Source organism: Dermacentor andersoni, chromosome 9, assembly GCF_023375885.2.
Source record: "Dermacentor andersoni chromosome 9, qqDerAnde1_hic_scaffold, whole genome shotgun sequence".
Lineage (NCBI taxonomy): Eukaryota > Metazoa > Arthropoda > Arachnida > Ixodida > Ixodidae > Dermacentor > Dermacentor andersoni.
Window position 1 is genome coordinate 33,902,942 of NC_092822.1, and position 15,388 is coordinate 33,918,329.

At 48.5% G+C, this 15,388-nt stretch overlaps 1 protein-coding gene across 1 annotated transcript in view; it reads right to left on the bottom strand.

The window, feature by feature from the left end:
• Window positions 1–1,514: 1,514 nt before the first annotated feature.
• The window catches only part of LOC126527523 (uncharacterized), a 30,378-nt gene continuing 16,504 nt past the window's right edge, over window positions 1,515–15,388 (bottom strand). Inside the window, exons 5-9 of the mRNA XM_055068791.2 lie at window positions 14,814–15,157; window positions 12,602–12,793; window positions 3,929–4,142; window positions 2,922–3,197; window positions 1,515–1,764 (exon numbers count right to left, since the gene is read on the bottom strand). Of these exons, the coding sequence (XP_054924766.2) occupies window positions 1,531–1,764; window positions 2,922–3,197; window positions 3,929–4,142; window positions 12,602–12,793; window positions 14,814–15,157 (1,260 nt within the window). The 3' untranslated portion in view covers window positions 1,515–1,530. The remainder of the gene's footprint in view (window positions 1,765–2,921; window positions 3,198–3,928; window positions 4,143–12,601; window positions 12,794–14,813; window positions 15,158–15,388) is intronic.

Sequence of the window (15,388 nt, forward strand, 5' to 3'; positions counted from 1 at the left end):
GCGTCCGTTCCTGGGTTTCGTGTCGTCGTCGGCGTTGTCGTCGGCCTCGTAACCAGCTCCGCCCCCCTTTCATCCCCCCAGCGCTAGCAGCGACCGACTGATACCGCTGGATGCCGCTGACGCCGCTAGAGAGTCAAGATAACGTGACTGCATAGAACACCGTCGCCGCCATGCAGAAAGAGGAGGAAAGGGTCCCCCCCCCCCTGTTCTTGTGTGGCGGATAGGGTGCTCTTCAGTTGCCGACGCGCCGGTTATTTCACGTAGGCCCCGGCACGTCGACGAATACGTGACCACCTTCCCACGGCTAGACCTGGTTCTTAGCGCTGCGGAAGCGAGGGTATCATATTGTTTGTGTCGGCATCGGCGGCGTTGTCCCTGAAACCAACTCCGCAGCTGGGGTTGACTCACTATCGGCGTCAGCGGCATCAGTCAGTCGCTGCTATCTCTTCCCTCCTCCCTTTATCGTGTTGTCCGCTTGCTGCGCGCGCTTCTGCCCCCATCGTTTGCCGCTGGGTGTACACGCCGCCCCCCTCCCCCCTCTTCCTGCGAGTCTCCGGTTGTCAAAGCGCCGGCTCGAACTTAATTCCTTTCTTCGCTCCTCCTCCAATGCAACCCCTGTGCGGTGGCAATCAGAGAGCCAGATCGGTGGCGGCGGATGTGTATATGTGCACCGCCCGAGCCGAAATTGCCGCTGCCGTTCGCCCTGTGCGGTGGCAATCAGAGAGCCAGATCGGTGGCGGCGGATCTGTATATGTGCACCGCCCGAGCCGAAATTGCCGCTGCCGTTCGCCACTGCGAAATTATCTTGCTGGTAGTAGCTGCCTACTTCGCCCCTACCGCACTCACGAAAGACGTCGTGCACTTCCTGCAACTCGCATTAACCGTCCATCGATCCACACCGATGTTAGTAGTGGGGGACTTTAATGTTGACATAAAGACAAACAGCAATTTCCTAACACTTATGCGGGAGAACATCCCGTTCCTCTCGCTCGTAACGCGTCCCACGGCTGTAACAACCTCGCGAGGCACTTGTATAGATCTCGTCTTTGAGAATCAAGCATTGGTGTACCAAGTCGAACATATATCAGTCTATTTCTCCGACCACAAAGCTTCCTTCATGACTGTCAAGAACTGTTAGTGGAGTCTTTGTTAAAGGAATACGTGTGAAAAATAAAAAAAAAATTCTGTGATAGCGCATACATGTGTTGCTCGATTTCTTTGCCTCAATCTATCGAGAAGGTGAAACAGCTTATTTGCTGCGCTCAAATTTCGCATTAGGAAGTAACGTAATCGTCGGTAATTTTTTTTTTTCCTTTTCCACTTCTGTTAGGAGGAGGACATCTTGCTGAAGAGAGCGACAAACGATGGCGGGAACAGGGCTGCTGCTTCCGTCAACCATTCCTGTGTTCTGTTATTTCGTCAACTGTAATGCGATTACCGACAGACTCAAGCTGTTTTCCTTTTACCACTCCGAGCTGATAACCCTGTACGAAGAAACCACCACTGAGCCGACATGCCACCTTCCTTTCTTTACTCGCCCTTTCTCGTTCGGTTCGAGTAGAGGCAGTGCTTCGGAGGGTTCATGCGAGACCCGCGCCAACAGCCGAAGGCTCTTGCGAAGTTCGGCGAGCTCTTCGCGATGAGGTTGCAGCGGTAGGGGGCGCTCGAGTCCCCCTTGGCGCACATTCCCGCGCAGGCCGACACGAAGAAGAGCATGTCCTCGCTGAGGAACTCCAGCCCGGGAAGTACAAGCGGCTGGCCCACCTGCACGGGAGAAAGCAACATTAAGTAAAAACTTTCTAGGTACTATTTCTAGGTAGCATTTGTTTCACTACGGAATTACATAGAGAACAGAGCGGTTAACAAGAAAATTTGTGGTGGTAGCCTAAGGGGCTATACGTATAAACCAATTCGTCAAATATGTGTCACTTGCGTGGAAGGCGACAGCCTCCCCCAGCCATCACTGGGTGAGAGAGGTGGTGAAAGTGGAGGACGACGGTCCTTGCCGAGCATTCCATCACGGCACCCAAACTTTCAGACACCCGAAAGTTCTTGCCTGACAGCGCCGGTGTCTTGAAAAGCTATAATACCTATTGTATGACTACGAACGCAAGTTGCAACTTGATTAAGTGAGGCTACGTGCCCTTTACAATGGCGCCTCTCTATCGCCGGTCAGAGTTTGGTTACTACCGACCGTGAAAAGGAGCGCAAAAACCAAAGGTATTTCTCCCTAACAAAACGCAAAGACAACAGACCCAACTCACTTCATCTCATCTACGCGAAGGGAGGCTTTCTGCAAACGGTTCAATTAAAGTTGATGCAAATAGACACCGAGTGGATGCTTGCACATTATGTGCAAATAGAACATTCAAACGTAGTCAGTATATATATATATATATACACATCAGTGGTGAGAACATTGCGCCGCTATGCTGGAAGACACGAAGTTCGATCCCAGTATCGGTCACTTATGCTTATATGTTCATAGCATTATAGGTCGACAACTTCCCCCGCTTTGGCGGTTATCGAATAGAAGATTCGAGATGTGCTCAGCACACCCGATTGCGCCACAAAATTCCAAAGCAGATACAGGTTGCGGAAATGTCCCTTTGAAAAATGAGTGCACAAGGTCGCCTGTGATGAATACCCGCGATGCATGTCGAGACATCACTATGTCTGTATGCTATCGTATACTTAGAAAGTGAGCGATGCCGATTTCTGTCCTATACAGCCAAACCTCGTTATAACAAAACGGGATATAACGAAATAATGGGTAAATATAAAACAACTTTCCCCAAAATCCTCATAGACATTCATGCTGTAGCGCATGATAAACTGTATATAACGAAGTCGTTATGGCTCCCTCCTCAACTTCGTTATAGCGAGGTTCTCTAAATTTTTTTTTTTCTGTGCCTGCCTACCTCAAGGTGTCGGTCGACGAACGCCGCCACCACTTCGGTGGCCAGAACCAGGCGAGCCCAGTCGCTGTTGTCCTCGTCTTCCGTCGCGATCGCGACTCGAGGCTCAAGCGTCTGCAGGCACTCCAGCCACGAGTTGTCCAGCGACGCTCCGCGGAGAAGAGCTGCGACCAGCTCGAGCGCGAACCCGCCGTAGTTGAGCGACGGGGGCGCGTCGGTGCCGAAACGCGGAGGGAGGAGCCAGGTCAGAGGAACGCGCGCCTTGCCCGTCGCGGTCACCTGCGGGAACGCGGCGTGCGAAACAGGAGACGTGCGTGCTGTCGGCCACCAACCTGTGTGGAATCGTGGCTTGCGTGCCGACAACGCGTGATGCGGTGTGAAAAATATCCTCGTCCACCAGTGAACAACTACTGCTACTGCTCCTACTGCTACTACTACAGTAGCAACCTGCTATAGTGCTACAGAAAGTACTACTGCTACTACTACTATTACTACTACTACATTAACCACTACTACTACAGTAGCAACCTGCACTGTAAGTAATACTCATAACTAGAACGTCAACAACTACAGCTACTGCAAGTACTTCTACTACGAGAACTACTGCTACATAGCAACCTGCGCTGCTATTATTACAACTAATACTAATATAACCAGACCTTCTACAATAACTACAGCTTCTACAAGTACTACTACTACGAGAACTACTACTGCTACAGTAGCAACCTGGCCCTGCTATTACAAATAATACTGATATAACTAGAACTTCTACAACAACAGCTACTACAAGTACTATTACTACGAGAACTATTACTGCACTAGCAACCTGTACAACAATTACTACAACTGATACTAACATAACTATAATTTCTACAACACCAACTGTTGCTACTACAATAACTTATTATGCGGTGGCTGAGGACGTATAAGCGGCCAGGTTTATTGACGGGGCCCTGCCTGGCCATGGTTTAAGAACGAAGGGAGTTACGCGAAAGGCATGCTAAACTTGCCTCCACTTGTGGGCTCCTCAGGGGCGGAGAAGGGTAAAAGGAGCCGGAGTCCCCGTAAACCACGCTGAGGAGTTCCTTGCTGCGGATTTGAGAGAGCGCGGCCAAGTAGTCATCCAGGAAGGATCGCTGTCCGTAGTCCTCGTTCACTCGCAGATCGCCGTAAAAGGCGTCCAAGTCTCGCGTCGTGGGGAGGGGCATCGTGAATATGGCCGCCCTGGGTGCATACGTGGACAGCGATGAGCGGCTATTGTAAGTTCTGAAGCCCAGTGTTACTATGTTAGCATAGAATACGAGAGTCGGAAAGAAAAATATGCTAAAGAGTAGGCTGCGGACTTCCAGTTGGTTTATTGTTTTTGAAACGACCGCTTTCATACAATTTACGTTTGAGTGCTCAACAAAAACAGGTAACGAGAAACTAAAAAAAAAAAAAACGGAAATCCCTATGAAAAAGAAATCTATGCCAAAAAAATAAAAAAAAAGTAAATTTACGTTATTTGCTCATGCTGTGTTAATTTCCACGTTCTGTATTCCTTTCGTTAGGTTTCGATCATATCGCATTCAGTGCTCCCTTTTCTACATTTTTATTCGTTGTATTTTTCTGTAGCGTTAATTGTTTCTTAATGGTACGAAACCATCTGTTTCGACAAGAATAAGCCAGTTGTAATTCGGTGGCGTGTTTTACCACCTTTCCTTCTCTTGCGTTTGAGTTCTAAATTCCCGACTACTAGTTTGATTCGCTAAGAGGGTTACCATGCAGAACGGGACTACTATCCGTCAAATTTACTAGCTTTGGGACAGCCTAGTTACGAGGCCTTATTGGGTGATCTAATACACCATGACATTTTGGCCGGCTCATTTATCAATGCAGTAGTACCGCCAGAAATACTTTGCGTCGCGTGAACAGGTCTCTTGCACTGTTAGAGTACTACGCCCATGCTCGGTAATATTTCTGAAATGTATTAAAATGCCGTTTCTTCAATACATAAAAAAAATGTTGAAGGAAGCTTAAGATTCGCCTTGAAAAGAGTGGTATGCGATATCATTCAAAGATCCCTGACTGCTACTCAAGCTTTCCGGCAACTTCAGCTTACGTAATCGTAACGTTTACCGGAAAACGCTGCGGGTGATCGCTATGCGCGAAGGGGAGCTTTCTGGTAGAAAGGAGGAATCGTGCGTGGGTTGGTTCAGGAGGTAGTGCACAGGCGCGCAATAAAATTACATCATTTTCTGGTGTCTGTTACTGTTTCGCACTTTAGATATTTAGGCCTGAGGAAATTTAACATCAGATACATGCACGGTCGGTGTTTTAATTCATGACAGTTGTTTGGGCGCTGTCATTCTCAAAATTCCGCGGAATGACTATGTCAAGAATGTAAGGAGGTATAAGCAACTTTAGTGATAGAAGGGTGTGGCAATATAGACCATACATACCACATGTCATTATAGCAAGGCATGGCATATACATATACCTATATCTATACGGCAATTTCCATTCACGGGATGCCGGCGTCGATGACGACGCTGGATTTTCTGCGTCACGGGGTGCTTAACGCTGTCGCGTTAAAATGCTGACACCCTTTGGGGCGTACCTTTGTTTGCACAACGATATTCGTCGTGTACCTTGTGCGCTTTTCCTTTCTTTAAGGCTGCGTACCAGGTAGACTATAATTTACACCCTTCAAACTGAATAAAGGATGTAAATGGGTCTGCAACTCACACACTTACACCTAGAAAGGGTGTAAAGATGCGAGTTATATACACGCATGTGCACCCTCATTCACCATTTAAGGGCGTAAATTATTTCACAGTGTACTTCCGAATCACGAATGGCATGCCTGCTATCGGCGCTCCGCATCAATCCTTGCGGGAAAGTAGCAAGCGCAGTTTTTTCAAGAAACGAAAGGCAAGCGATGCTGTGGTGATTATTTTGTGGGGAAAATGTGTGCCCCAAAGGGTGTACATTTATTTTAGAGTTTGTAGAAACCCGCGCGAAGTTAAAAATCTTGCCTCATTCAGTTGGCTACTAGTCTCACGAGTAATCTGCACTTATTGTTTACGCCTTCTGGAGCATAACTTTCTGTACCCTTGCAATATAGTCTGGCATGAGTTAAGTTTAACATACTACGCTCCATACACCTTCCTGTCAGGAACAGTGCGTCATGACGAAGGCGCTCAGCAATCGAGGCAAACGCTAAATACGCAAATACTCTCAAAGTAACACATTACCTTCCTAGCATTTTTATGCCTGCATTTTTTTTACCGTTGAACCACAAACGCACGTGTTTTTTATCGCGCAAACACCAACTACCTCGTTGAGAAGATCGCCGCGGTTTGATTCCCCTATTATTGCGCGTGTTCAGAAAAGGGGTTTGACCAAGGCGGGGCGCGAAATTTAAAATAAATGTGAAAAAGAAGTGGAGGCAATTAAAACAGTTGTCGCGTTGTGCAGCATGGGTGAGCGAGAGCGCACGCGTGCGCGGCAGTTTCTTTTACACCAAGAATTCAGAAAAGGAGGTGGGAAAATTTATAGCCTTTAATTAACTCTGTGCATGTGCGCGTGCGTGCGTGTGTGCGTGCGTGCGTGCGTGCGTGCGTGTGCGCGCGCGTGTGCGTGTGTGTTACCTCACAGTTTTGGGTTTCGGCAGTGCCATTACTCAACGGATGTTTGTGAGCAGTCCGGCTGCTTCACAGGTAATGCAAACAAATTACAAAGCATTACTAAGAGCATATGTTTGTTCCCGAAAGGATTTAAAGCGGTGAGGCGGGATGGTTGGTGACTGGATCTGGTATTCGTGTTTGCAGCGCGGAATTGAAAAAAAAAGAAAGAAAAAAAAAGACTTACAGAGGAGGCAACAAGTAGACAGCCAGGACGAAAAAAACATACTGGACTGTTGTATACCCTTTGCTGGGGCATATCTCATCATCCATCTTGCTTGTGTTTCTTTCCTTGAAAACTCAGCGCGCGCAACGTTCCCGCCAAGAATGCCGTAGGTGATAAGCGTAAGTGCACAGCGCAAATGTTAAACGTGGACGAGACGAGTGACACGGACAAGCGCTGGACTGCGCTAGTCATTTTCACTAGTCTCGTTCACGTTTAACCTTTGTGCTGTGCACATACGCTTATGAATCACCAACTTGCCCGATGCGCAATCCTGCCACTAAGTCGCGCTGATAACGTGCATGTCGTTTGTGAGCGTTAACGAATAGCACACGAGGCAGATGTTTTTTCTTTGGAGACAAGACAAGTCCGAAAAGGTACAAGAGTGCGCAACTTCACAATGCACCTTGCCGTGAAAACGCTGTCCCTTAGAGCAAAGGTCTAGCGTTTCGACGTCTGGATACGATCAGTTTAAAACATTCATAGTGTCTTCGTTTCTTTCCAGCAAGCGCAGTGGTAAGTGCCATTAAGCTTATTTTCTTCCCTCTTCGTAACACCTTTCGTCAGCGTCGTTAAGGTTAGACTTGACCTTGATTACGTTAGGTTAGCCCTTGTGGGTTTGAACGCGTGGGTTAGCACTCGTGGCATCCTTCTGACCCGCTATGGCTGCTTGGTGGCAATGGCGTTGCGTTGGTAAGCACGAGGTCGCAGGATCGACTCCTACATGCGGTGGCTGCATTTAGATAGGGGGACGAAATTCGGAAACGCCCGTGTACCGTACTTCGGGTCCACCTGAAAGAATGTCAGGTGGTAGAAATTAATTCCGAGTCTCCCACTACGGCGTGCCTCATTATAAGATCGTGGTGAGTGTGGCACGGAGAACCCCTGAATTTGCGTTTTTCATTCTTCTTGTGCATCTGGGATGTAGGACCCATAGCTTCAGAGATGGATTATACGCCCCGGATGCACGCCCCAGATGACCCTGAAGCGACGTGGCGCAATGTTGTCGCGACGACGCTCCACCTTTTCTGCCATTTGAATCCGCAGTTTCGTCGTTACATAGCCCTATTGCTACCCAGAAAAAAAGAAACAAACTAAGGTTTATTCTTTATTTTTTTTAGACGTGCAGAAGAGGGTGAAAGCAGGCTCGAGTTATTGACCATTTCGCCTTCGGTCCGACAAACCGCGACATTGTGAGTATAGGCTTAGCGAAGTGAACGTCACTTTCATCTATCCGAAGTTAGCAGCATTGTGCCTTCAGTCATGGAACTTCCCACAAAAATATCGCTAGAGGGAAACACTGCCGCTAGTTTCTATTGGGGCTGCAAGTAAGTACTTTGGCTCAGCCTACATAGGCACGATGGTTAGCGCAACTACTTGCCTAAACTTCGTCCCTATGGCTTCCAACTGCTTTGCGACTTGGCCAACCAATTGTTTTCAGCAAAATGTAGCGTTATGAACTCTACTACACACAGTAATTATGCACTTACACGGAGCATTATTGCCCACTGCACTTAAAAAATGAAATAGATTGCTTCGAAATGTGGGCCAGCATAAAGGCAGGTAAAGCGTAGCATCAACAAAGCCACAAGAATGTCTGAAGCCATGAGCACGAATGTCGGACAAATCAGTGTGCTAACCAGAATACCCGGATTAGTTGAACGATCTCAGCGCGAGAGTTTCCTGTAGTAATTTTGGAGGAAACTATGCCTACAACAAAACGCCCTCGATGAAACCATCAGACCTTGAACTGATTCGCTGCATTTGCATGGCATGGTGTCCCTGGCGCTGCCGTTGACACAATCGATTGAAACATCAGTGCTTTACAGGACCGGTGCGCATGCGTGAATAATTACTGACAACCGTCAAAAAATGGCCCGCTGGGTTCAGAAGTACCTCAAGCGTATATATTTTAATTGCAGCCGTTGCCATGCGAACTATTCGAAGCGTAAGGTTTCCTGTTGGCGTCACAGCATTTGAAGTGGCACTCCGAAGTAACTGTCTGTCATCTACTTGACATATATTCCTTTGATGTGTTTAAATATCTTTCAACAAACACGCCCGTGTTTCACTTAGGCGTGCCATTGGGCTCCTACTTTGCGGCAACTTTCATACACCTACCAAAAAAGGGCGATGAAATCAGCATGCTTACTTATAGCATAAATGATGTGCACTGCATGCAGGACGAGGGCTATTACTTGCGAGTGCCACCACTCTGTCGCACGACTCATCAAACGGGGCGTCTTAACTATAATACACCAAGATTTAAAAACCACGCAAATGCCGCGTAGCTGGACAGAATCAAGGTAATGTTTGCCATCGCTTGGGGATGCCCAGATTATTTTTTTTATCTCCTACTTACACAACTATACTTAATAAATTAATCAATACATTTGTAGAATAATAATTAGTTGAAATTTGGAGAGCAGCATGAAAAACTCCCAGCACAGCTTTCTGTTGTTCTATACGTGCTACGTAAGTTTTTCCGAACATGAAAGAAGCCCGCGAATACACACAAAGTGCCTCGAAATGGAATGCAAGCAATAATCTATCTCCAAGCAACGGCAAACAGCATTGCCTTGGTTCTCTCCAGCTAAGCGGCTTTTGTAAATTTTAAATCTTGACTCATGATAGATGGGGCAACCTGTATAATAGATTGCATAGCCCGCCTAGCTCCTGCTTTTCCTACTAATCTCTTCTTCAAAACCGCCTAACCCCAATCTGCTGTCTAGTCAACACCACTCTATCCGTGTTTAGTTAGCATGAATCGCCTGAACTTAGTTACGACGCGAAAATGTTTGTCGTTTGCTTTCTTTTCCTTCTTTTTGCGTTTATAGGCTAACTTTAGCTGGTCGGTGCCTACTTATGGGAAGAAAACGTTATTGAAGGGGAGAGAACAAGACGACAGACATAATCTCGGAGTAGCAACCATAATGCTTATCAGTATAGTTAAAGGGCTGCTTAGTAAGGTGACGAGCGCGCGAACTCGCTGTCTTGTAGCCATTCATGCAGCGATGTGCGCGTGTGTAAAAACTTTCCAGACTTCGACAGCTGCACTATAGTGAAAGGCTATCGCGATCAAAGAATCGGGAACACGCGAGATATTTATCGAATGATTCGCTATTCACCCACCCGCCGTGGTTGCTCTGGCTATGGTGTTCGGCTGATCAGCCCAAGGTCGCGGGATCGAATCCCGGCCATGGCGGCCGCGTTTCGTTGGGGGCGAAATGCGAAAACACCCGTGTGTTTAGATTTAGGTGCACGTTAAAGAACGCCAGGTGGTCGCAATTTCCGGAGTCCTTCACTACGGTGTGCCTCATAATCAGAAAGTAGTTTTGGCGCGTAAAACCCCATCATTTAACTATATTCACGTGTAACATAAGAGCAGGCATTTGGGCTAGTTGTTGCACATACACGATGGAATCAGACAGAGCAGCTTTTTCGCACAGCCCGTATGGCACAGGGAGACACATCAGCGTGCGTGTGCGTGCGTGTGTATGTGTGTGTGTGTGTGTGTGTGCGCGCTTGTGTGCGTGCGTGGGTGCGCGTGCGTGCGTGCTTGTGTGTGTGTGTGCGTGTGCGTGTGTGTGTGCGCATGTGTGCGCTCGCTCGCTTGTGTGTCTTCCTGTCCTACAGTCTGAGCAAAAAGTTGCGCCGTTTCACTTCCATCGTCCGCGAGTACGGTGATGCCTGCGTGAGTGTGCCTTCTGTATCTTTCGCGCGGAAAAGAGTTGGCATGCGTTGACTGTGAATTGTGAACGTGTCGTGCTCTTGTCCACTTGGTGATGACCGCATACGAGTAGCGAAAGTAGCCTTTCATTATACGAATAACCATCGCATGCTTGCTAGGCGGCGCTCATGTGAGTCCTCTTCTCAAGCTGGTCAAAAGCCATGCCCCCCGCCCCCTCCCGTAGTTACGTCTTGCTACAGGACTTCCTCGAGTGCGCCACAAATAACTGCGTCATCTTTCAGGCGCCCAGTTATCCTGCTTCACACGTCAGACGCCGCGCAGCACTTTACGAGTGCTGCAATAAAATGCAACGTAATTGTTGCTTGCCGCGCTTTCAATGAATTGAAGACTCCATAGCCTAATTACTGAGGGGACAACTCGAAATTTCAAAGAAAACGAAAAAAAACCGCCTCACAGGTCTCCTGTCAGTTCATGAAGGTGTACCTTTCTGATTCAATTTAGCCACAATTTCCCGCCTTGTGTATTTGGTTTGGTGGCCCAATGAATTGGCATAATGCGAGGGATTCTTAAGTGTGTGTCCGTTTCATTCACGAGGCGCAGGTCTGATCAGTAGCATTCTTTTTGTACATTGTGATCGACACACATAATATGGCCCGAGGATTCGAAGGTTACCGCGTGAATCACGCTTTGCACTTCTCTATGTTACCATGAGTGCATTATTATTTTTCCCCTAGCGTTTCCTACACTAACTATTAGACGAAACTCTGGCGCTGTGATCGTTCAGCTACCATGGGAATGATGGTTAGCACACGAATTTGTCTGACGTCCGTGCTTGTGAATTCAGACATTCTCATGGTTTTGTATATTGCGCTTTACCTTCCTTCATTGGTCTAATGAATATCAAAGCAATTTATACTTTTCTAAATGCAGAAGGTACTGAGGCTCTGCGAAGACGCAAGATCGCTACGAACTGCAGCAGTACGGCCAATCGAGGTCACCAAATCAAAACGTGCCAAGCGTCTCAACGCGCTGGCTCGCCAGCAAGAAATTCGTAAGGGTGCCCTATGTTGTTTCTGAACGCGTGTGACTGTGGCATGATGGTTTCAATATAGGGCTCCTCTGCTAGAGTTGTGTACGAAACCTTCACATCGAACAATTTTAGTTACGTTTATTTAGTTATTCATAACGCATGCCTTCGTTGACAACGATCAGTTTGCAAAGTCACGATGCCACCTAAAGACAAAGTTTAGACTAATGCATGCGCTAACCATAATTCCTGTGCCGGCTGAACGACCCTACTCGCAGCTCCCGTTGAGAGTAGCGCCACAGTTCCCTATACTAATTGTGGCGCGAAACTCTACGATTTTTTTACGCTCCGTTGGTCACAGTTTTTCACCAGATTACCGTTATCAAGTTATCGCTCGTTGGAAGATGCCCCTCCACGTATCCGAAATTTCTTGAATGTTGTCACTTATTCTATAGCGAAAGGGTCTTGTTAGAGCAACCAGCGCTGACCAGCAGGCGCTGCAGCAGTTTGAGCGTGCAGCTGAAACGTGCTGACATCATTCGATAGGGAGGTACGATACGGCAGTTTTGTCTCGTAACAGACGCGGATCTTTATCAATGTTCACTTCAGCTCTATAAACGTCGAGCCAAGCTCAGGACATACGCACCCATGTCCGTTAGAGAAGCGCATGCGCTCAAACGTTCAAGCACGTTGGCTCCCACTCAAAGTATCTGGGCAGATATACCGCAAGATGAAACGTGAAATTACTGACGTGAAATTGCAGCACAAGCTGCTGAAAACTGCTTCCTCCGTTCACTAGGTTGTCTGTTACGGCGTTGTGGTAGCCACGCTAAGTTTCCGCGCTGGTTGGGAGCAGCGCGAGGGCTTGATCCGTGAGTTAAAATTGTTGGCTATCGAGGAATGTGCTCGCCGCCGTCGTTGTGATTCGAGTGTAGCTTGTCTGCCAGGGCCCACGCTCTCCCGGTTAAGAACATGTGAAATATTAAACCTCAGTTAAGAGTCGCGTCCGTAACTCGGACTTCCGGGGGCGTTTCTTGCAGTTCGCCGGCATTGCGAAGTGACAATACGCTCACTCACTGGGCCCGGACAGCGACTCCCTGCTTCTTCATGAAGCTGACCAGGGCCTCGGCGACGTCTCGGAAGGTGAGCTCCGCCTCCTGCCAGCCTTTGTATGAGTCCAACGCCTCCATGCCAGGCATGACACTCGGGTAAGGCATGAGACGGTACACGGCCTCGAAGCAGGTGGCCTCGCCTGTGCTGTGTGAAAACCTGGGGAGAGAAGACACGGAAATGCGAAGAATAGGTGAGAGTCGCGTCTTTTTGATACCTTGCCGAAAGTGTACGCTGAAACGTTAAATCAGATTACGACTGATTAAGTATTACTTCAAAGCATCTGCTACTTTCGCGGCAACAGCTAGTTGCTTAATGAAAAGCGGAAATGGAGGTCGAAGTTATGGAGGTCGAAGTTTAATTTCCGAATTTCACGACCAAGACACCAGTAGTAGTGTGTGACGCCATTGATTTCAAGGTTGTTTACTTGTTATATTTAAGCCATTGTGGTTCATTAAAATTTTCTTGGACTTCGCCAAATTCAGCCTTCAGTTCTTTAGACCAGTGGTCATGCGTTGAGGCTCTGAGCTCGAGGTCGCCGGTTCGACCGCGACAGGGGAAGCCGCATTCCGATAGCTGAGGAAACAAACACTGTTGCACTTGCCTTTATATTAATGTGCGCGCTAAAGAACTCCAGGTTTCCAAAATTAACCAGGACGCCTTCAGTACGGCATGCCTCCTATTCACACATCCTGATTAGCATAGGTAAAACCCCATATTTAAATTTTCAAACGTACTGAAATTTCTTTACTTCACAGCAAACTTCTTCGTGACTTGACATGACTTCACAACGGGTACTTAGTACGATGTCATGCGTTTCACCCCAGCCCACATCGCCAGCACTCTTGCAGCTATTAAACGTCAATATGCTTGCGCATCGAGCCTCGCGGGCATGTTAAAGGACCGCTCACTAGGCTTGGCCCGTTTAAACAAACAAGTGCAGCCTGCACATGACGCGATGGCGATCAAGCTGGCACGCGGAAACAGCTGAAATTCGAAACCAAACACCCCAGCGCCTTCCTCTCAAGGGAACCGAGCTCCCACCCAGAGTGTCAGTCTCATGCACAAGTGCCTCCTCGTCGCAGGTTTTTCGTCACTCACCATTGACCAATTATCCAATCGGGAAGCCGCAACGCCACCAAAAAAAGGAGAGAAAAGAAAACTCGGTGTCCTTCCACTCCGTGAAGAAGGATGACCAGCGAAGCTGTGTATGTGGGCCCCTTAATGGCGAACAGCACCACCGCCGCGGGTCGGCCCGGTATTGCACTATCTTCGGGATAGGCCCAGGCAATGACGATTTATTCTAGAATGGCTGCGTCAATCACGGCTCGTACTCGATTGCATGAACGCAGGTGACGTCTGACGTGGACGCCGGAGGAAGAAGGCTCGAGTTTTGTGCCGACACACGGACACAATCCTGGGGGGAACTAGCCCTTAACAGCTTCACTGTAGAAAAAAAAGGGGGTGGGGGGAGGCAGGGTACACGACGTCCCTCGGCTCCGGTATGAAAGGCCGGAAATGAACAGCACTTTGGGAATGCTCTGTCGCAGCAGAGGGAAGGAGAGTCTCCGTAGGCAGCGACACCTGCCTCTCGGCAATGGTAGCAGGATTGGTGATTTCTTCCATCTCCTCCAATAATAAACAGATTTGAAAAACACTCGCTAAAAACGCTCCTTAGACGGCGCTTTACAGCGTCCATTCTGATACCAAAATTTCCAGTGGGGCCAGATCAGGGGCCGCCCGATGTATACCTAGTTTGTCAGAATCAATATACAGCCAAACAATGCCGAGTCTCGTATCCCGCGAGTCTTCAGGAGGTTAGAAGTAGCGGGACTCGAAACAGCGATCCCGCGTGCAGCAACAGAGCCACTGTGCCAACGCCATGTGCAGTGAGCATTTGCTGTTTTCTTGCGAAATGGGGAAACAACCAGAATAATAGGCTATAGAAATATCCTCCCCTAGCGGTTTCGCGCACCACAACTCCTTACCCCCTTGTTTGACTTTTGAGTTCTTTTGTAACGGCTGGCCTACAGCGGCCCCTAATTTTGTGTCCGCCATTTCTCAGAATTTTTCCGATGTCGGGTTCACGAGAATCGGGCAAACAAGGCGGTGCTCGATTTTTGGTTAGTCGCGATCATATAAAAACCGTCGCCTTTTTTACAGTGTCGGGGTCACTCACTTCTGGTCTGCCAGCGGAAGCAGCTGGCGCACCAGCTCCCAGGTGACGTAGCCGGTTGCGCCGGAGGGTGGCAGGTCGTACAGAAGAAAGTCTTGGTAGCCAAGCACGGTCGGATGGCCCACGGCCACCTCGCTGAAGTTGTTGATTGCCAGCGACGGCGGCCACAGTGGGGCGCTGCCGCTCGGCAGCAGAGGAACGATAGCGTGATACTCGCTGGGGTCATCGTCGGGGATGAGCGCGGTCATCTCAAGCACGATTTCTTCCGTGCCCGCGATGCGGCGCGCGATTCGGTCTACCGTGCGAGCTTGGCGCGCAGTCTCGTTGGTGTCGGCGCTGATGTTAGCCTGCAATAATGACGGACCGGTGCGGCTGAACGCGTAAGGCCTTGTCACGTCTTCTGATATCCGCGTTGGCAGCATTGACGGTTTGGGCCGGCTAGACAAAATCACTTTCTGTTCCTTGAGTGGAAGGTATTTATCGACCAGTTGGCCCATACCAAAAGAATGGAACTAACATTAAGGGATAGTAAGACGGTGGTGCGGGTTTGAGAGCGTATTGGTGCAGCTGCTGTACTA